The 20488-nt window shown below is 58.5% G+C and overlaps 2 protein-coding genes across 10 annotated transcripts; one reads left to right on the top strand and one right to left on the bottom strand.

Annotated features, from left to right (window-relative positions):
- The first annotated feature begins 4351 nt into the window (after positions 1 to 4351).
- Positions 4352 to 13851, top strand: INPP5J (inositol polyphosphate-5-phosphatase J). Of its 9 annotated transcripts, none has more exons than XM_069496915.1 (14): positions 4352 to 4380; positions 4521 to 4718; positions 6326 to 7491; positions 7852 to 7965; positions 8096 to 8204; positions 8431 to 8547; positions 8867 to 9042; positions 9440 to 9551; positions 9721 to 9830; positions 9976 to 10159; positions 12337 to 12474; positions 12637 to 12714; positions 12841 to 12945; positions 13086 to 13851. In XM_069496915.1, the coding sequence occupies exons 2-14, from the start codon at positions 4530 to 4532 to the stop codon at positions 13590 to 13592; spliced, it is 3105 nt and encodes a 1034-aa protein (XP_069353016.1). In that variant the 5' UTR covers positions 4352 to 4380; positions 4521 to 4529; the 3' UTR covers positions 13593 to 13851. The 9 variants fall into 9 exon arrangements, with proteins under 9 accessions (XP_069353016.1, XP_069353019.1, XP_069353018.1 ...); XM_069496918.1 differs by lacking the exon at positions 4352 to 4380 and adding an exon at positions 5682 to 5710 and having other exon boundaries at positions 4565 to 4718; XM_069496917.1 differs by lacking the exon at positions 4352 to 4380 and adding an exon at positions 5682 to 5791 and having other exon boundaries at positions 4565 to 4718.
- A 1014-nt stretch (positions 13852 to 14865) lies between these two features.
- PLA2G3 (phospholipase A2 group III) lies at positions 14866 to 19396 on the bottom strand. The gene is made up of 7 exons (XM_069497449.1): positions 18883 to 19396; positions 17731 to 17863; positions 17322 to 17456; positions 16715 to 17022; positions 15910 to 16039; positions 15681 to 15797; positions 14866 to 15070 (listed from the first exon to the last, which is right to left on the bottom strand). Exons 1-7 carry the CDS (start codon positions 19394 to 19396, stop codon positions 14866 to 14868), a joined length of 1542 nt encoding a protein of 513 aa, XP_069353550.1.
- Positions 19397 to 20488: the final 1092 nt, after the last annotated feature.

Below are 20488 nucleotides of genomic sequence, written 5' to 3'. Positions count from 1 at the left end.
GAGACAGTGGCCACAATAATAACAGGAACATTCTGACATCAGCAGCATGGGAGGCCCAAGATCTCCCAGGACAGATCTCTGCTCGTAATCCATACCCCTTATGTGGCAGCATGTAATGTAGGCCAGAAGCCTTCCTAGGGTGGAGCTGGAGTTAGGGTTTAGCATGTGATGGGGTCAAGTTCAGATAGGGTCAATGTCAGGTTTAGGACCAAGTCTGGGGCTAGAGTCAGGGCTCAGTCAATGAGTAGGCTTAGTCTGTAACCAGGATCAAGGCTCAGTATGTGACCAGGGTCATGGCTCAGTCAATGACTAAATTCAGGGCTCAGCCTTTGACCAGATTCAAGGCACAGCCTGAGGTCAGGTCTCCATGTGTGACCAGAGTTGTGTGACCCTGGATCAGAATTCAGTGTGAGATCAAGGTTCAGTCAATGATTAGGCTCAGGGCTCAGTCTGTGACCAAGAGCAGGGCTCAGTCTTCCACCAGAGTCAGGTTCAGTCTAAAGCAAGGGTCAGTCTGGACTGGGGTTAAAGTTCAGTCTGTGACTAGGGCTCAGTCTTAGACTAAGATAAGGGTTCAGTCTGGGTCCAAAACCAAGGTCTCAAGTTGGTATCATCCTTAGTCAGATTTGGATCAGGGTTCAGTATGTGTATAGAGTCAGGGGTCAGTCTGGAGCTGGAGTGGAGGCTCAGCCTTGACATGAGATTAGAGCTCAGTTTACCCTACCAAGAGTAGGGCTCAAGTTGGATCTGGGATCAGGGCCATGCCCAGGGCTTAGTCTGGCTCTATTCTCTGTTCTGAGCTCCAATAAAGAAGTTTCTGGAGACATGGGAGCCCAGCACAGGACGGTCTGCAAGAAACGAGAGCCCCCAGACAAGCTCAGCAGGGTGGGGTCGCTGCAGTAAGCTTCCTCTTGCCTGCGGAGGCCGGGTGTCCTAGAGCCTTCTAACCTACATGGCTCTGCTGCTCGAGATCCCCTCGCACCAGAATAAAAATAGCCACTCACTTCAGAGCAGCTGACAGCGGGTGCTGGGCTGCCTGGGAGGAGGGGGAGCAGAGGAGAGGGAGGAGGGACGCCTGAGCTCAGCTCCAGCTGTGTGACCTTGGGAAAGTCATTCCTCCTCCTCCTTCTCGAGCCCATTTCCTGAGTGGCAGAATGGGGGGATGAGAATGACACCTGCCTCAGGGAACGAGGCTTCAGTGACATAACATGTGGCACTTGTTACTAAAAAGAAACCCTGGACACCAGGCATCGTGGCATGTGCCTGAAGTCCAGCCACTTGGGAGGCTGAGGCAGGAGAATCTTTTGAGCCCAGGAGTTCAAGGCTGCAGTGAGCTATGATCGCGCCACTGCACTCCAGCCTGGGTGACAAAGCGAGACCCCGTCTCTTAAAAAAAAAAAAAGAGAGAGGGAGAAGGAAAAGAAACACTCCATTGTGCCCTGTAAACTTCCCCTCAGAGAAGCCCTCCCTGATGTGGCCCTGGAAGGTAGAGAGAGGAAGAGGAGGAGGAAAGAGAAAGGAGAAAGATTTCTCTTCCTTCCCAGCTCAAGACGTGTTTACACTGAACCAAAGAGCTGGAGTAATGCGCACGAATGCCCGCATGCATTTTGTGTCCTTTCCCAGTCCAAACCTTCCACACCCCATACTTTGCACCTGCAGTTCTCTCTGCTTCCCAAGGCATTACTCCGCTTTGATTTGGCAACAGAGACTCTCCTTCCAAGGAGTTCAATGGTCACCTCCTCTGTAGAGGAGAGTTATATACTACCTTTCTAGGAGCCCCGTGCTCTGTCCTCTACTGGCTGGGTAATCCCTGGGCCTCAGTTTCTTCCTCTGTCAAATGGGGGCTTTCTTGCCAACCTCACGGGGTCACCATGCACAGTAACTAGGATACTCTGTCAACCACCAGCATCCTCCCTTCCTTCCCCTGACCCAAACAGCCAGAAGGATGGCGCTGAGAGTTTCCGGGAGGGAGCTCGGTGAGCTGCACCCTCTGCCTCAGTACACTGCCCTGCCCCCCCAGTGAGGGAAGGGAGGGAGCCAGAAGGGGCCTCCGGAGACAGCCGTCTCCAGGGGGGCGGTTCTCCCTGGCAGCTGCCCCCAGCCTGCCGCCCTGAGGCCCAGAGCCTGTTATCAACCTCCTTAGTCATCACACCAGGATGCAAATATAGCTCCTAACTGCTCCCTTCTCAGCTGGGGTCCACCCGCCCAACCCCTTCCCCTGGCAAAGCCAGGCCTGGGTCTCAGAACCCTTTCCTTTGCCTCCCAGGAATACAAGCACTCTCAGCCTCAGTTTCAGCATCCGTTAAATGGGCAGCTGAAGCAGATAATGATGATGATGACGATGATGATGATGGTGATGCTAACTACAGAGCAGCCACCTTTACTGAGAGTTTTCTGTGCCAGATTCTATGCTAAATTCTTCATATAGAGGATCATATTTAATCTCTACAGCAAACTTAGGGGGTATCTAGTGTTTTTATTTCCCTTGCACAAATCAGGCATCTGAGGGACCTTCCCAAGTAAGTCAGCGGCAGGGCTGGAAACAAAGTCGCCTTCAGGGGCTGAGCTCAGGGAGCAGGAGGATGGAAATCCTGGGCTTGTGCTTCTGGGGTAGAGGAGCTCTCTGCGTATTCATTTGCATGATGTTTGCCTGGCTTCCAAAGGGCACTGATGTCTCTGTCCCTGCCCTAGATGGCTGAGCCCTAGGACTGGTCCCAGGGGCCTGGATCTGCCCCTGTCCCCTCCAGGATTTCATCGGAAGTGGGGTACTCTTGGGGACCTCAGTTTTCTCATTTGTAAAATAGGAGTCAGAGGGCTGGACAGGGGGAGTTCAAATTTTCTTTCCCTTTCCGGTGACCTGAGCATCAGCAGCCCATCCACTCTCACACCCTCCCTCACCGCCACCCCCGCCTTCACCTCCAGCCCCACCACCTCTTCCACTGACACAGCGCCCCCGCCGTCTCCTCTGCTCCATCTCTCCTCCACTTTTATTGACTGCCGCCCTCATCGCCACTACCACCATCCCTCCATTCTACTACCTTCACCATCAGCATCACCTATACCTGTTGTCACCTCCGCCATTGCCACCACCATCACCTCCACCACCTTCACCACCATGACTCTCGGTCCCCCACATCCAGCGCCAAAATTACGTACATCAGTACGTCTGCCACCACGATCACCTCCCCTATCACCACTGTCATCATCTCCACCATCACTGTGCAAAGACCTTTCTACTGCAGCACCCGGATATGGCCTGAGTCTCTGCCCCCACAAATCCCAGCCTCACAAAGATGCTGGCCGGAAAATACAGACCAGACCCAGAGACAGCCAAGCAGCGGTGGGAAGTGCATCCGGGAGAGAAGGATGAGGCATCCACCTTCATGTAAGGGACTGCACAGGCTCATGAAGACGCAGAGGTGCCTGTTGACCAACAGAGAGCTCTGGCCACGGAACTCTGGACATCTTCTGCCTCAACTGGGTGCAACCACTCCTCTCTAAGCAATCCAGAAATTCTGGAGGAACTGGGCTTTCAGGGACTGCTTAGCAGATAGGAATGGGCATGGAGAGCAGGCAAAAACAGAGAGGCCGCAGCCATTCCCAACCACATCTGACCCTCATCACTCACTCACTCTTCTAATTCATTTACTCATTCAACAAACACTCTCCTGCACCTGTTGGGGACCACGCCCTCTGTTGGGTCCTGGCTATAGGAATTCCCAGGCCTGTTTTTTTACTGTCTTGCCAGTCTGTCCCCCAACTTCTGGGCCTTTCTCCACCCAAGTTCCCTTCCCCCAGTTACCCCAACTGGCTTGGGCTAATCTGGAATCACTGAGTTTCCTCATCGAAACTCGGAAGACCTCCCCAGTTGTCTGGGTGACCTTGAGCATGTCCCCCTCCCAAGCCACACTCAGGGAGTAGTGGAGGGGGGAAAGCTGAGAGAAGCTGGGCTGGGACGAGCCTGGCTGTGGGGACATCTGAGGGCAGCGAGGTGTCTGCAGGCGAGGAGGGGCCGGTGCTGAGGTTGAGATGGGAAAGGACTGCAGTGGCTGGAGCCTGAGTGTCTGGTTCTGGGATGGGAAGATGGGGGGTGAGGTGGGGAGAGCAGGCACCGAGGCCTGAAAATGGGGCAAGGGTGGGGGCCAAGGCAAGCCCTGAGCTGGCAGGGAGTCAGGAAGGTCACAGGATCAGGACAGAAACCCAGATGCTTCTGAGGCCCTGGAGAGGGTGCTGACCTCTGAACCACCTGTCTCTACCTTACCCGCAGGTGTGACCATGCCCCTCCCTGGAGCGAGGGCTGCCGGGCCTACTGGCAGGAATGTGGGGGAAGGCAGACAGCCTCCTCCATGCTGCCAGCTGGGACCTGGGCCAGACTGATGGGCACACTCTCTCCACCCCACCCCACCCCATGGCCAGTCCAGCCTCTGCAGCCAGTTTGAAGGATTCCCGGGGTGGGGTAGCCACCTTGCCCTGGCCACCTTCAGGCTGGGAAGTGGGAGCCTGTGCCTTTAAATTCTCAGCAGGTTGAAATGGCTGATGACATCACTGGTTCCCGGGAGCGGAGGAGCTGGAGCCAGAGCTCGAGGGAGCCCGGGCTGCCGGGGGCTGCAGACATGGAGGGCCAGAGCAGCAGTGGCAGCAGGAGGCCGGGGACCCGGGCTGGCCTGGGACCCCTGCCCAAGCCTCATGGGGCTTTTCAAACTGGGGTGCCCTCCAAGGTAAGTCCCCCTAAAACCCAGCTCTCCCTTATTCCCAATCCCTGGTCCCACACCCCCCACACTGCAGGCACTCTGGTGCCCCTGGCTGAGGGGCTGGTACTCTCTGCCCACCAAGCAGGGGCTGGGTGAAGAGGGCACCCTGGGGGCTGAGGGGCAATGATGGCATGCCCAGAAAGAGGCGAAGTTAGCCATCTCCCGAAGCCCCCAGGAGAGCCCTGGGTTGAGTGTCAGGGGACCCAGCAGTACTCCAGCTTTGCTGTGTGACCTTGGGCAAGTTGCTTTTCCTCTCTGAGCCCATGCAAAATGAGGGGGCTTGTCTTTGAAGACTAAAACTGTGACATCTGGGCTGTCTAAGTTGTTAGTGCTGGAGGCGGTGTGGTGGTTGGGGGGGAGGGGGCACACAGTGGGACACTTGGAGCCAAGAAGGATGCCTAAAATGCAGCCTCAAAGAGCTGAGTTTGAGAAGGGAGGTGGAGGCAGAGTTTCAGGTTCTCTGAACTGAGAAGGACACGGGACGGAGACAGAACTGCGTCTCTGGAGGCAGGGATGGGGCCACCCTGGGGCAAGTGTAGACCTTCTGCCCTCCCTGGCAAAGGACACTTTATCCTGTCTTCTGGAGACAGGGGACATCAGAAAGAGGATGGATGGGGAAGGGAAAGGAGGTCCCCGCATGGCCCCACTACCCACCCTCTACCTACCGGACATAAAGGGGACACCTGCTTGCCTGTCCTCACAGGTGGGGGGGAGGATGGAGGAGACACAGAGAGGTGTCATACCAGGATCACCTTTGAATCCTGGACTTGCTCTGAATGTTAGAACCACACTCAGTGAGGATGGACTATTCCGCGGGGCGCGATGGAATTCCAGCAAACGTTAGGCTCGTAAATGCAGAGAATGTGAGACCAAGACTCCCCAGAACATAATGTGGCCAGGAACCGTTCACCCAGTCCCTTCGTTTTATAGACAGGGAAACTGAGGCCCTGGGCAGAAAGGTGCTTGCCTAGGGTCACACGGAGCTGGGCTTGGAAACTACACGGCCAGTCTCAGCCTCTAGCTGAGAGCTCTGGGAATGGGTGAGAGGACAGACGGGGCTGTGACCAAGAGGCTTGGGATGTTTGGCAGGGGGAGCCTGAGGGCACCATGCGAGAGGGGAGAGGTATTTAACAGGAAGCACCCAGTGTGCCTGGAAGTGGGCTGACCTGGGATGTTGGGTCAGCAGCCCTTGGCTGGGGGGGTGGGCGAGAGGTAGGGGTGTTGCAGGGACTGCAGTGGGAGACTTGCCCGGGGAAGCCGCCCAGGGTGGGCAGGGAGTGGGTGCCAGCTGGGAAGAGAAGGAGAGTCCTTAAGTTCAGGCTCACACTCTGCTTCATTCGAGTCAGGGTCTCAGTTTCCCCATCTGTGAAAGAGGTTTCAGACTTAAAGGAGGGGATAGAACTTTGTGTCCTGTCTCCTCCAAGAGAGGATGGATTGGGGTGAGATAGTAGGAAGAACTTCCTCGGAACAATGTGCCTTTTTTAGCTGGTTGGGGCCTGCTAGGGTCTATATGGACGTCAGGGCTGAATTCCCTGGTTAGGGTCACCCTGAGTCTTTGACTTGTCTTCTACAAGGTGGACTCAAGTTTTCAGCTCCCAGCAAAAAAGAAGGCAGCCCCAGGACCCTCGGAACCAAGGTTGGCTCTGGCACCTGTAGGTCCACGAGCAGCTATGTCAACTTCAGAGGGGCTGAGGCTGGCTCTAGCATCTCCTCGACCTATCCTGGCTCCACTGTGTACCCCTGGGGGGCAGAAAACAGCTCCTGCCCACCGCAGCTCCAGCCTGGCTCCAACATCTGTGGGCCAGCTGGTGATGTCTGCCTCGGCTGGACCAAAGCCTCCCCCAGCAACCTCAGGCTCAGTCCTGGCTCCGACATCCCTGGGGCAGTTGGTAATGTCTGCCTCAGCTGGGCCAACGTCTCCCCCAGCCACTCTGGGGCCCAGTCTGGCCCCAACTTCCAGGGACCAGAAGCAGGTACCACCTGCCTCCGTGGGACCCACGCCAGCACTGGCAGCCTCAGGCCTGAGCCTGGCCCTGGCTTCTGAGCCGCAGCCCTCACAGCCCCCGTCCAACCCTTCCCCAGTGCCCAGTCCGGTTCTGTCGCCCTCTCAGGAGCAGGCCCTGGCTCCAGCATCCATGGCATCAACTCCGGCCTCTGTGGGACGGACACCGGCTAGACAGAGGGATGCCCCAACCCCTAGACCTCTCCCTCCTTCTGAGGGGTGTCTCCAGCCTCCAGCACAGGCATCTGGTCCTATGGGCCCCCCATCCTCCATCCAAGCCTCCCTAGACCCCCGGTTCTCCTCCTCTTTCCGAGCCCGGCCTGAGGCCTCCCACAGCAGCCCTGAAGATCCTGTCCTGCCACAGCCACCCCAGACCCTGCCCTTGGATATGGGCCAGGGCCCTCCAGAGCCTGGCACCCGCTCCCCTGGACTTCTGTCCCCCACCTTCCGGCCGGGGGCATCCTCAAGCCAGACTGTGCCCCCACCTCTGCCCAAGCCACCCCGGTCTCCCAGCCGCTCCCCCAACCGCTCCCCCAACCACTCTCCCGGTGTCCCCACGGCCCCTGAGATGGCCCTCCCCAGGCTTGGCACCCAGGGTGCAGGGCCTGGCAGGTGCCCGAGCCCCAACCTTCAGGCCCAAGAAGCCCCAGCCCCAGTCACCATCTCCCCTTCTACATCCACCTCGTCGTCCTCTTCTTGGTCAGCTCAACCTACCTGCAAGAGTGACCCCGGCTTCCGGTGAGGGGGCCTCTCCCAAGAAAGGTTGTTGGGGCTTAAAGCTGAGACTGCCATTCTTCCAGGGTGGATAGCCTATTCTGCCTCAGTTTGTCTCCCTGAGAAAGAGTCCCTGGGGAGGGAGGTGCTGGGTACACTCTGGGACCGTCAGAAGACAGCATCCCCTCCTAAGGGACTTGCCCCCCCCCAGCTGATCTCTCCAGGGAGAGTCTGGTAGGAGGGATGCTGGGCCCGTGTGGCTCCTTCTAATGGCTGATACCCACACCTGCCTCAGTTTACTTCCCTAGAGAGCTCCCTGTGAAAGGAAGGGTGAGGGTGAGGGAGTGGTGCCCACAGTAAACCCTTCTGTGCCCCTCCCCACAGGATCACTGTGGTCACATGGAATGTGGGCACCGCCATGCCCCCTGACGATGTCACGTCCCTCCTCCACCTGGGCGGTGGTGATGACAGTGATGGCGCAGACATGATCGCAATAGGGTGAGGATGAGGAGGCAGGGCGTGTGGACCCCTCTCCAGAGCCCCTCTGGCCTCCCGGACCCCCCACCCATGACAGGGGCTTCTGGGGTGCCTCTCTAATCCAACAGCCGCCCCGCCTCCACCTCCCCAGGTTGCAGGAAGTGAACTCCATGATCAACAAGCGACTCAAGGACGCTCTCTTCACGGATCAGTGGAGTGAGCTCTTCATGGATGCGCTGGGGCCCTTCAACTTCGTGCTGGTAAGGGCCCTCTCGCCCCCTGGACAGGCGAGACCCTGCCGGGTTGCCTGGCCCCAGCTCTGCCCTGACTCACTGTGAGGCCCGCTGGGCCTCTGTTCCTGGATCCCTGAAATAGGAGGCTGGAGGAGCAGACCTTAAGGACAGGGGAAAGGAAGAGGGGGCCGAGGGCGGGCTGGGGGTGGGGGTTGTGTCTCGTCCCCCAGCCTCCCATCGCCTCCCCACGCAGGTGAGTTCTGTGAGGATGCAGGGCGTCATCCTGCTGCTGTTCGCCAAGTACTACCACCTGCCGTTCCTGCGGGACGTGCAGACCGACTGCACGCGCACCGGCCTGGGTGGCTACTGGGTGAGGTGGAGAGCGGGCCTGGGAGAGGGTGGGACCTGGCGGTGGCCCTAGATTAGTCCCCCGGTCCCCATACATTGGCAAGGTCCCCTCCCCACGCTCCACCCCTTAGCCTGCTGCCTGCCCCTTCCCACGCACTGCCAATAGCACATCCCCTGTCTCAGGCCCTGCCCCTTTTCTGTCCCCACCGCTGAGTCCCACTGTTTCGCCCTCTTCAAGGGACCCACCCTCTGCCAGCCTCATCCGCCCCCCATCCGCCCCGCCCAGTGCCTCACCTCCCAGCTTAGGCCCGCCCATGACCCGCCCAACCCTGCCTCCCTAGGGTAACAAGGGTGGCGTGAGCGTGCGCCTGGCGGCCTTCGGGCACATGCTCTGCTTCCTCAACTGTCACTTGCCCGCGCATATGGACAAGGCGGAGCAGCGCAAGGACAACTTCCAGACCATCCTCAGTCTCCAGCAATTCCAGGGGCCCGGAGCACCCGGCATCCTGGATCACGAGTACGGCCCAGGGCCGGGCCCAAGTGGGCGGGGTCGCGATGGGGACTGAGGACCGGCCTGGGTGGGGCTTGTGGAGAGAGGCGGGGCCTATGGCGGTGAGCGACCACCCAGACTACTAGTAGGAGCAGCAATGCAGGTAACATTGCTGGGGAGTGGCAGAGCCTGCAGGGTGGAGCTTTGTTGAGGGGCAGGGCCTTGCTGAGGGTCGGAACCTAATTTCCTCTAGGCTGGCCCCCATCCCCCCTGCTCTTTGGCGGGCTGGAGGCTCTGGCACTCCCCACCCCCACCGCGCTACATCCCTAGAGGTGCCAGGGCTATTGGGTTGGATGGGAGCTGGTTGGAAGGATCTGGACTGAGCCCTTCCCATGAATCCATTGATCCCCCTATATGTCAACAGCCTTGTGTTCTGGTTTGGGGACCTGAACTTCCGCATTGAGAGCTACGACCTGCATTTCGTCAAGTTCGCCATCGACAGCGACCAGCTCCATCAGCTCTGGGAGAAGGACCAGGTGGGGGATCCCAGCCCCCACCCCAGACTCCCAGGCATACAAAGCATGTCTCAGGACACACCTACCTGTACCTTAGGCCATGGTCCTTGCCCTCACCTGCCCTGCCCCCTCCCTGGGCACTGCAGAGCCCAGGCTGCTGTCCAGTCCTGCCCTTCTGGACCCCCCACAGCTCAACATGGCCAAGAACACCTGGCCCATCCTGAAGGGCTTTCAGGAGGGGCCCCTCAACTTCGCTCCCACCTTCAAGTTTGATGTGGGTACCAACAAATATGACACCAGGTGAGCTCAGCACTAGGATGGGGTGAGGACGCGGGCCGGGGCCTTCTGGAAAGGGGAGACTGTGGGAAGAGGAGAAGGAGGCAGGGCTGGGGTCTGTGCCTTGATCCCCAGCCCCTGAAACTCGGGGTACCCCTACCTATTGCAGCGCCAAGAAGCGGAAACCAGCCTGGACAGACCGTATCCTGTGGAAGGTCAAGGCTCCATGTGGGGGACCCAGCCCTTCGGGACGGGAGAGCCACCGGCTCCAGGTGACCCAGCACAGCTACCGAAGCCACATGGAATACACAGTCAGTGACCACAAGCCTGTGGCCGCCCAGTTTGTCCTACAGGTGACTTCTGGCCTCATCCTCCCCTCCTGACATCCCCAGGCCCAACTCAGCACCCCACTGCCCCTTGTACCTGCCCTCAGCAGCGTCTAGCTGTCCTAACAGGGTGGAGGTGGGGTTGGGATCCCCATTTTCAGATGAGGAAGCTGAGGCCCAGAGACATTGCGTCACTTGCCCAGGATCACACAGCTAGTGAGAGGAAGAGTTAGCATTTGAAACCAAGCCAGTCTGATTTCAGAGCCCATGCCTTTCCCACTAATCAGCAACTCCCTTCTTCTGAGCAAGATTTAGGGCAACTTGTGTGAAAATTCGCATATATAAGAAGACCAGCAAAATCAAACCGCATGTAACATTCATGCATATTCATTTCTTATTTATTTACAGAGTACTTACTGTCTCACCATATGCCAGGCATTATGAGAGTGAGTAGTGGGGGGGGGAGGAGTAGAGATATGAGAAATACAAGGCTCAACTTTACATAGTTACTACACTTGAGTACTATATTTAGGATTGAGGTCTCCAGTTGCCAAAGGAAAAAGGAGAAATCCTAGAATGTCAGAACCAGACCTGAGAGACCATGTAGTCCAACTCCCTTTTTTTCTGTTGGGGACATCTGAGGCTCCTCGTGGTGCAGGCGCACGCCCCAAGTCACACACAAGCTCGGCGGCAGCAGAGAGGAATAGATCCCACCTTTCCAGCCCTGAAACCCAATTCTGGGCTCTCCAAGTCTCTTGATCTGATAAGAGGGAGCTCAGGAAGCCGGAGAATGTTTTTCCTGGTAACTTTGTCACATGGGCAGTTAGTGGGACATCGGCCTATGTCTTTAGCTGGGAATGGAAATCTGCCCACGCCTGGCCTCCCGTGACCTCTGGTACAGGGCTTGGACATGAGGTTTTACCCTCAATCAGGGACCTCACCTTGAAAACCGTACCTTTTGGCACCGCACCTTGTCCTTCTCTACTTGTCCTGGACTCTGTCCCTCATAAAACGTTACCTGTTGAGTACCTACCACATGCCGGGCCCTGGGTAGGCTACTTTACATATGTCATCCCTTTGAATGCCTCCGTAGACCATGAGATGTCCAAATTCTCCTACTCATTTCACTGGTGAGGGAAACCGAGGCTCAGAGAACGTAAGTCTGTTACCCAGGGCAACGCAGTCAGAGCAGTGCTCGGCAGGGCTTTTGACCCTGCAGGGCCTTGGAGGGCATTTCCAAGGGCCCACCCTTGCCAGATCCGGCTGCTAGAAACACAGGAACAGGGAAAGAATGTGCCAGTTTCTTCTGGAACAGCTTGGCTCAGAGCCTGAGGGAGAGAAACCTGAAACCAGATAAACAGGGGAGGAGACAAAGGTCTGAGGCTGGCACCACCTGAGCCCTTCTGTGTCCACCCTGAAGGACAGAGGTGGAACTAATACCCTGGCCACCTACCACCTCAGCAGCTCCACCCACTTGTGTGACCCTCCTGGTCAGTCTGGGTTGACGTTGGGGGAAAGATACTCATGGTTCTAATTTCATAGACTGATGACAAGGCAATGGTTAGTGGCCCCTTAGCACTTAGACTCAGGTAGGGAAACTGAGTCTTGGAATGGCTAGGGCCTTTCCTGAGGTCACACAGCAAGTTAGTGGTAGAGCCTAGAAAGGCACCGAGGTCTCCAGGGCCCTTCTTGGCAGCCCAGGGGTGTTCAGCTTACCCCAGAATGATCTCCCTCGCTAGCATACAGGCAAATCATTTATTGAGCACTTACTGTTACACTGGGAAGTTTATAGGATGCTTTACAAATGGTATCTCATTGAGTCTGCACAACAACCCCAAGAGTTCAATAAGAGCCTCTGGGTTTACAGACAAGGTCCCTGGCATTCAGAGAGGCCCAGAACTCACCCAGGGTTGAAAAACCTGTTAGTGGCAGAGTCAGGGCCAAATGCAGGGTCTGATACCTTCAAAGCTGTGTTCTCACTCACTCCCTAAGGAGGTTATGGGCAGGAGGAGCTCTGAGCTGGGTGGCAGGAAGTTGGCATTTATCCTAGACCTGTTCTGTCTCAGTTTCCCTGTCTGTGGAGTGGCCTCAGAGGCCCCTTGTCTCAGCCAGTTTGCACTGATTCAGTGCAGGAGTCCTAGGTGTGTGGGTTACCAGAGGACCTCTCCTGACGTTGTCCCCCTGCCCCTGCCTTGCCTGGGCAGTTTGCTTTTAGGGACGACATGCCACTGGTGCGGCTGGAGGTGGCAGACGAGTGGGTGCGGCCCGAGCAGGCTGTGGCGAGGTACCGCATGGAAACAGTGTTTGCCCGCAGCTCCTGGGACTGGATCGGCTTGTACCGGGTGAGAGGGGCAGGGGTGGGCAGCGACTCAGGGAAGGAAGGGGCCTGGAGGAGCAGCTGGACACCACGGTAGAGTCACTGGCTTGTCCAGATTTTGATACGTCACCTAGAGGCTGCTGGGATAAGGCATTAGGGGTCACGACACTGATTCCTCCCGTCCCAGGTGGGTTTCCGCCACTGTAAGGACTACGTGGCTTATGTCTGGGCCAAACATGAAGACGTGGACGGGAATATCTACCAGGTACTTGAAAGGTGGGGGAGAGTCAGGAGAAGTCCCCATTGCCCTTGGGGTCTCAGGACTCGACTTGGGGGGCCCTGAGGCGGGCTCCCTGACCCCAACTGCGACCTATACTCCTGGGCCCACCAGGTGACATTCAGTGAGGAATCGCTGCCCAAGGGCCATGGAGACTTTATCCTGGGCTACTACAGCCACAACCACAGCATCCTCATTGGCGTCACTGAACCCTTCCAGGTAAGTAGGCCAGACTGCAGGGTCTGCAGGGGGTGCCGAAAGACCTTGTTCAAATGCCACGGCCTCTACTTTTGCTCGGTTCCAAGAGGCCTCAGTGGCTTGGGAAGTGGGGTGCCCCAGTGACCAGCATTCCCCCCCAGATCTCGCTGCCTACCTCGGAGTCGTCCAGCAGCAGCACAGACAGCTCGGGCACCAGCTCGGAGGGTGAGGATGACAGCACTCTGGAGCTGCTTGCACCCAAGTCCCGCAGCCCCAGTCCTGGCAAGTCCAAGGGACACCGTAGTCGCAGCCCAGGACTGGCCCGATTCCCCAGTCTTGCCCTACGGCCCTCATCTCGTGAACGCCGTGGTGCCAGCCGTAGCCCCTCACCCCAGAGCCGCCACCTGCCCCGGGTGGCTCCTAATAGGAGCAGTGATGGCGGCAGCCGGGGCAGTAGTGAGGAGGGGCCCTCTGCGCTGCCTGGCTCGTGGGCCTTCCAACCAGCTGTGCCTCGAAGCCTGGGCCTGCTGCCTGCCTTGCGCTTGGAGACTGTAGACCCTGGTGGTGGTGGCTCCTGGGGACAGGATCAGGAGGCCCTGGCCCCCGACAGCCTGTCCCCCAGCCCCCAGGGCCGGCAGGGGCTAGAGGAAGGGGGCCTGGGGCCCTGAGGGCAGAGCAGGCCGATGGGCCCAGGTGGCCCCCACTCTGCCTCAATCTTTCGCAAACCCACCTGCCTCTCTCCTGCTGCCGCTCCAGCTGTGTCTGCACCTGCCACTTTGTCCTGGCTAGGGGTGGCCAACTAGGGTCCCCCAAAACTCAGTCCTGGCACCTCAACTGTGACAATCAGCAAAGCCCTGCCGGGCCCCCATCTGGGATGGTGTCCCAATCCTGGAGGTCATCCATTAGGAATTAAATTCTCCAGCCTCACTGCCGGCTCCTTCCTAACTTGTAAGCAGTCTGGGGGTGGGGGGAGCCAGATTCAGGAACTAAAGAGGTGAGATAACGACAGACTGACATCACCAGGTACCAGCTGTATACGTTATACATGCCATCTTCTTTACTCTGCACCACAACCCTGTGGGTTCCGTGCTATTCTTAGACCCATTTCACAGGTGAGCAAAACGAGGCCCCTAAGAGGATTACATCAGCCTCTCAAGATCAGACACCAAAGCACAGTTTGGCTATATGTTGGAGGGAGCGAATGTTTACTAGGTTCTAAGCACCATGTATATATCGGTTCACTTAATTTTCAATAACCCTATGAGGTAGCTGTTGTTTACAACTCCCTTTTTCAAAGGAAACTGAGGTTCAGAGTGGTAGAGGGAGGTCCCTGCCCAAACCACAGAGGAGAGCTGAATTTAGGTTTGGGGCAGAAAGAGTAGGCCAGGGCTGGGCCAGGAAGGCCACAGCAGCTGTTAAAAGAAGGGGCCCCCCTGGGAAGAGGGGAGCTTGGAAGCCCTCTCTGATGCCCACCCCCATCCTGGATTCAGACACAGGCATTTCTGTGAAACCCGTAACTCCCCACCTGCTGCCCCAGGCCTCAGAAGCCATGCTGTGGGGCTCCCCTAGGCAGTTCTTGACACATGTATTGATTTTGCAACACCGACATACATGTGCCTCCCACTGGTACCTCCCAGGGCTGTTGTAATAAATTACCCTCTCCCTGTTCCCATCTGTACATGAAGTTCCCTGGCAAGGCCCAAGGACGTCAGAGTGAACCTCCTGAATACCACAGCCAGGCACAGAGGGCTTGTGTCACCAGCTCAAGGTTCAGCATTTGGGCTTGGGGTCCCCCCGATTCAGCCTCCTGGTTGTGCATAAGAGCCTCTGCCAAGCTTCAGTCTAACCCATGGAGAGGAGGCCGAGATGCCCAGGGCCAGGCAAAGCCACAAGCAAGGTCCAGGCTGGAGCCCAGGAGAGCTGGAACCGAGGTCACTGGCTTCAGGATGTCTGCTGCCCATCAGGTCTCTGAGATGCCTGGGTTAGCTGCAGGCACTGGTTGTAGAATGACACGGGCGTCCCCGGGTGCTCCAAAGGCCATGCCTGCCCCTCATCTGTGCCTTTATCCCGAAGCTGGAGTCGTCTCTGCTGATGCCTCCGCAAATGCCGAGCTGACACCTTGATGGCCCTGCGGTCTCTGGAACAGCTGTGTGAAGGGAGGAGTGGGGCAGGGGATCGGGGCTGGCAAGGATCCCATCCTCCTCTGAACACAGGGGGCCGAGGCCAGAGCCACCAGCGAGGCAGGGAGGGTTGCATTACAAATAAACTGGGCTGGTACCAGGAGGCCTGGTTTCTGCCACTAGCCCATCTGGGCCTCAGTTTCCTCATCTGTGAAATGGGTAAGTTAGCAAGGGGCTGGCTTTGAGAATGGAAATCCAGATGAGATTGTGGATTAGGAGTAAGAGTGAAGCAAGTGTTTTATTAATATTGCATGCTGGGGAGGGCGTGAGCTCTGTGTGTCACCCTGTCTCCTGGGCTCCTAAGGCCTTTTTGCAGATAAAGAAATGGAAGCTTGGAAAGGTGAAATCAACTTGTGAAAGTCACATAGGAATCAAATGACAGAGCCAAGGTACAGCCACATAGGCCAACTGCAGAGCTGGCCCTGGGGCACTGTGGGTAGAGGGATGATGACACCGGAGCTCAGAGGCCCCCTGACCCCTCGCCCTAGCCCCTTGGCCCAGGTACCCAAAGAGAGCATAGACTCCCCACCCCTTGGGAAAAGCCCCCCCGTCCCCCCTGGCTCTACTGCTACTTACTCTTGCCCCTCGGCACAGTCGAGGGGAGGGGCCAGCTTGAAGCAGGTCGTGCCCAGCTGCTCCCAAAGCGTATTGGTGGCCGCAGGTGGACTGTGGAGCCTCAGGAAGCGTGCAAGACTGGGGGCAGAGGCAGGCTCAGGCCGGGCTAGGCCCTGGCCACCCAGGTGCCCTCCCCACTGCCTGGCAGCAGGCAGCCCAGCCCAGCCCCAGGGGTCCAGGGAGGCCTCACCGGCGCGTGCAGTTGCAGTGGAAGAGGGGTTCAGGGGCGCTGTTGAACAGCTGGAACTTGGTTTCCTGGGGCCCAATCTGGTGCTCACACTGGTCTAGGCGGCGGAAGCTGCGGCAGGCCCGGCGGGCACCTGGGGGCACGTGCAGTGGTGAGGGGAGCCCAGCCCACTGGAGAGACCCCGTCGATGGCCAGCATCATCCAGGAGAAACACTGGCACACGTGCCCAGTCACACAAACACAGTCTCCCTGTCTCATGCCTTTGGTGCTGTCAGCTCTGCTCGTAGGGGAGTGTCCGCCACATGCACGTATAGCTTTTCCCACTGTGGGGGAAGCTCAGTGCTGAGGGTGGTCAGGAAAGGCTTCCTGGAGGCAGAGGCTGCTAAACTGAGGCTGGGAGAGGAGAGTGCTCCAGGCAGAAGGAACAGCATGTGCAAAGGCCCAGAGGCAGGAGGAGAGTGCAGGCTGCTTTTGAGAAACCGAGTGAAGTTTGTGAAACCAGAGTTTCAACTGGGAGAATAGAACCTATGGGGCCAAGACTTGAGGGCCTGTGGGTATTGGGACGTCACTGGTTGAGGTGAAGAAGAGTTGTGGGGTTGGGGAGCTCAGTGGGCAGTGATGGGGTCAAATGTGTGGATTACAAAAATCCCTTGCTGCAGTGTGATTTGACGGAACAGGTTGGGAGATCCCAGGAGGCATTTGGAGCAGGGAAGGCGACAGCACACAGGCCCCCCCCACCACCCACACGCACAGAGGCAGGGACAGCCCCCTCCTATCAGCAACCCCCAAGGTCAAGTTTTGCTCTCACCCTGAGGTTTTAGGCCACCCCGTAGGCCCTGAAGGCCTGGATGGGAGACCCCCAACTGGGCTGTGGGGGCCACATCAGGCCTGGGGGAGGCCACGGGGACCTGGAGGGCTGTGACGTTGGCTTTGCTGGGGTGCTTGGGCCCTTTCCGCTGTGGCGGCCACTTCTGAGGATGCTGCTTCCGTCGAGCCTTGGTGGGGGCTGGGCTCTGGGGACTGGGAGTCAGGGAAGTGGCAGGGGAGCTCCAGGAGGCATTGTAGCGGGTCCTGGGCTGGAGGCGAGCCAGGGGCACTGAGCCATATGTCCTACACCTGGAGGTGGCAGTTGGTGGCAATTGGTGATTTGGAATCCCCCCTCCCAGAAGCCCTCAGGGTCGTCGCCATGGAGATCAAGGTTCTGCCAGTCCCATCCCCCATCCCACTGGGTTGTGTGGGGCGGGGGCGCCCAGGGAGGGTGTGCATTCTGGGCCCTGCCCTGAGGAGAGAATGAGCAAGTCAAGCCATCATTCCCTGGAGGACAGACAGACAGACAGGCCTCCCTCACCAGGCTTGGAGCCCGAGCTCCCCCTCTGTCTGGGAAGGCACTCGAGCGAGGGTGGGCAGCCACGTACCCGCCCCACCAGTGCCACGCCACACACGCCTCCTGCTGCTCCAGCACAAAGCAGGGGATCTCCAGCACGTTGAAGAAGGCCATGCCCACGATGTCCGAGATGGAGTCGCGCTGGTCCCTCAGGCATTGCTGGAACCTGGCCCAGAGCAGGCACTCAGGTCCCTGGCCACGGAAGGCCACCTGGCTTCTCTCCTGGCCCACCCTGCCCCTACCTGCCGAGTGGGAGTCCAAGAGTCCCTTGGTTTGGGGTCCAAGAGTCCCTTCTCCTCTTGGGCCTCTGCTTTCCTACCTGCACCGTGGGATCCAGGCTGCTGATCTTAAAGATTCTCTGGAATCCCAGTGTCTACACCCGGGAACTGGGTAACTCCACACTGTCCCTGAGCACCCGGCACTCCCTGCCCGTGGCCAACCTGGTATCACAGTCGCAGTGGGAGATGGTGTGGAATCGGTAGTTTCGGAGGCCATAGTTGTACTGCAAAGGCGAGATGTTCTGTGGGCAGCTGTCGTGTTCCCGGCAGCAGAGATCAGGGCCCTGGAAGACCCCTTCAGGGAGGGGAAGGGACACCAGCTCAGTGGGGTCCTGGGCACTTCACACCAGCTATGCCCACCTGGTATGAAGAGGGCAGAGACCTGGTTCTCACCCAGCCCTGACACAAACTCCCTCGGGGGACCTCAGGCCAGTTGCTCCCCCGCTGTGGGACTCACAGTTTCAAAGCTTGAAGAAAGGACTGAGGTTGCAGCCCCTGTTGGGCTCTAAGTGCCAGGCAGCCCACCCATGAGCACATGGAAAGGTCTGCAGGGGAATTGGAGTCTCCCTCCAGGGTTCCCAAGCTCATGCCGCAGATAAAATTCCAAAGTTGTGAAAGTGTGCATCATGGAACGGAAACAGGCAGGGTGCACCCTTCCTCACCTGCACGGCGAGGCACTGCCAGGATGCCAACCTCCTCTGCCTCAGGTGCCAAGTCCGCCCCCAGCCCTCCACACACACGCACAGACAGCTGTACTGACAGTGCAAAACAGTCATCTATGTTTATCACCATCCAAGCAAGAGCACCCTTTACGGAGCATTTCCCATGTGCCTGGCACGTCCCACACCCAAGCTCACAGCAGTCCTGCCAAGAAGCATCGCCTTTGTTTTTACAGGTAAGGAAATTGAGGTTCAGAGAGGGTAAGTGACTTGCTCACCTTGGATGTGCCGAGTTGAGATTTGAACCCAGGCGTTTGGTCTCAGCACCCGTTACACTGGCCACTCTGTGCCCATAGAGCCACCTCTTGGGTAGATCCTTCTTGGCTTAGCCAACCCTGGACCCACCCCAGCCTGCCCCCTCCCTCAGATGGTGATCAGTAAGGACTCCCAGGTCTGAGTAAGACCTTCCCCTGCCATGACATCATTTAAGCATCCCGTGATGAGACTCATGGTTACCCCCATTTTACAGATAAGGAAATTGAGGTTCAGAGTGGTTAAATCACCCCCCCAAAGACACAAGCCTGGAAGAGTAAGGGCCCGGGCTGAAGTCTGTGCTTCCCCCACCAGACCTCCAGCCCACAACCCTGTGGCTTACCCAGCTCCGAGGAGTTCCCAGCGGAGTTGCCAACTCCACACCACAGCGTGCCAGGCACGGTCCAGCCTCTCTTCACGCGCAGGTGGCCTCTGCCGGGTGCTCCCCTCTGCCCTGCTGCTCTTTTCTCCCTGGCCCCTGCTGGCCCCTCCTCCGGCCCTCGGCAGGCCTTCCACTGGCTCTGAAGGGTGGCCAGTGCTCTCTGCAGCTCGGGTCCAGGGGAGTGGATGAAGGAGCCCTGGGTGGTCCCATGAGCGCAGAGGGCTCTGAAGGCTGTAGTGAGCTCAGCTTCATCCTGCCGGCTACACGCCTGCAGCCTCCTGTGCGCATCCCAGCGGGCATGGAACAGGGCCAGTCCCTGAGCATCCTTCCCCAGGAAGCTCAGGGACCCCAGGGGGTTGCCAGGGATGGGCTTGGCCAAGTGGCAGGAGGTGCTGTCCCAGGGGAGGGCAGGGGAGCCCCCCAGAGCCACTCCCAGGAAGCCCAGCACCCCCAACAGCACTGCCAGAACCCCCATTCTGCCCTGGCCCAGCCCAGTCAGACAAAGCCCCTGGGATGCCTGCCCCTGGTGGCCCCACAAGGCGGCAGCTGAGCAGTGGAGGAGCGGGGTGGAGCGGAAGCAGTGCCCAGCAGGCCCAGTGTGGCCGGGCCAATGAATGGAGCTGCGGGAGGAGGAGGAAAGAGGCTGGAGTATGGGGTGATCTTGGGCTTGTAACCGAATCCACCGGCCGGGCAGGCCGCTGATTGGCTGAGGAGTGCGCTTGCCGGGGCCCACACTCCCACTCACCCTGCCCTTCCCAGCGCTCTCCAGTCACCTGCTGCCAGCTCCGCCTGGATGGGGACAGTGGGAGCCAAAGCCTGAGGCTGCGGGGGCGGAGTCCAGGCAGGGGTCTGCATCTCCCGGAGAAGAAAGAGGGTTCAGGGGTTTGGAGGAGGCCCCCAGAAACCATCCCTCTCACCGTTTACCCACCGGTGGCTGCCGCAACCACCTGCATCAGCCTGGCAGGGGGCCATGCAGGTGGGGCAGGGCTGGGCTCTGAGGCTACCACGCTGGAGCTCCCAAGTCTTCTGAGAAAGGGAGTGCCCATCCACAGGCCACCTAGGGTGCCACCCCCACCCCAGTCTTGATTCTTAGAAAGGCTCTTGGCATACTCAGGGGACTGGGCCCCAGGGCTCCCCACTTCCTGGGACTCCAAGCACCGGCCTGGACCCGCAGCAACCCTCGTGGGCTGACAGACAGGGAGACCATGGGAATAGGCTGGAGAGCAGCCTAGGGCAGGCCCCATGCTCTGGATTTGAAGGAACTGCGGGTCCCAGAGTAGCAGAGTGGCACAGGAGGCCAGGTGTGCAGCTGCCTCTGTCCCTGGACTATTGCCACCTGGGGGACACAGCAGGCATCATGTGTCTCCCAATCAGGGAGGGACTATTCTTGCTCCTGTATCCCAAAGCCCAGGTTCCAGCCACATGGTGAAGCTGGGGTGCTTATACCCATAACGCAGAAGAATAAACTGAGGCTGAATGAGGGTGGGAAAGCCTCAGGTGACAGTGGTGGGGGAGGCTTACAGGCTGGGAGTGCAGCTCTGGGGCGTGGCTGGGAGTCAGGGCTGGC

Source organism: Eulemur rufifrons, chromosome 21, assembly GCF_041146395.1.
Source record: "Eulemur rufifrons isolate Redbay chromosome 21, OSU_ERuf_1, whole genome shotgun sequence".
Classification (NCBI taxonomy): domain Eukaryota; kingdom Metazoa; phylum Chordata; class Mammalia; order Primates; family Lemuridae; genus Eulemur; species Eulemur rufifrons.
This window is presented reverse-complemented; position numbering and strand designations above follow the sequence as displayed.

Excerpts from the sequence above, each read along its gene's own strand:
- INPP5J (XM_069496915.1), top strand. The coding sequence starts at position 4,530 with ATGGCTGATGACATCACTGGTTCCCGGGAGCGGAGGAGCTGGAGCCAG. Across the intron at positions 8,548-8,866 it reads CCGGCCTGGGTGGCTACTGG|GGTAACAAGGGTGGCGTGAG; the intron begins GTGAGGTGGAGA and ends CTGCCTCCCTAG. Across the intron at positions 9,831-9,975 it reads ACCAACAAATATGACACCAG|CGCCAAGAAGCGGAAACCAG; the intron begins GTGAGCTCAGCA and ends TACCTATTGCAG.
- PLA2G3 (XM_069497449.1), bottom strand. The coding sequence starts at position 19,396 with ATGGGGGTTCTGGCAGTGCTGTTGGGGGTGCTGGGCTTCCTGGGAGTG. Across the intron at positions 17,457-17,730 it reads CACTGCGACTGTGATACCAG|GTTCCAGCAATGCCTGAGGG; the intron begins GTTGGCCACGGG and ends GCTCTGGGCCAG. Across the intron at positions 15,071-15,680 it reads GACTGTGCCGAGGGGCAAGA|CTGTTCCAGAGACCGCAGGG; the intron begins GTAAGTAGCAGT and ends CCCTTCACACAG.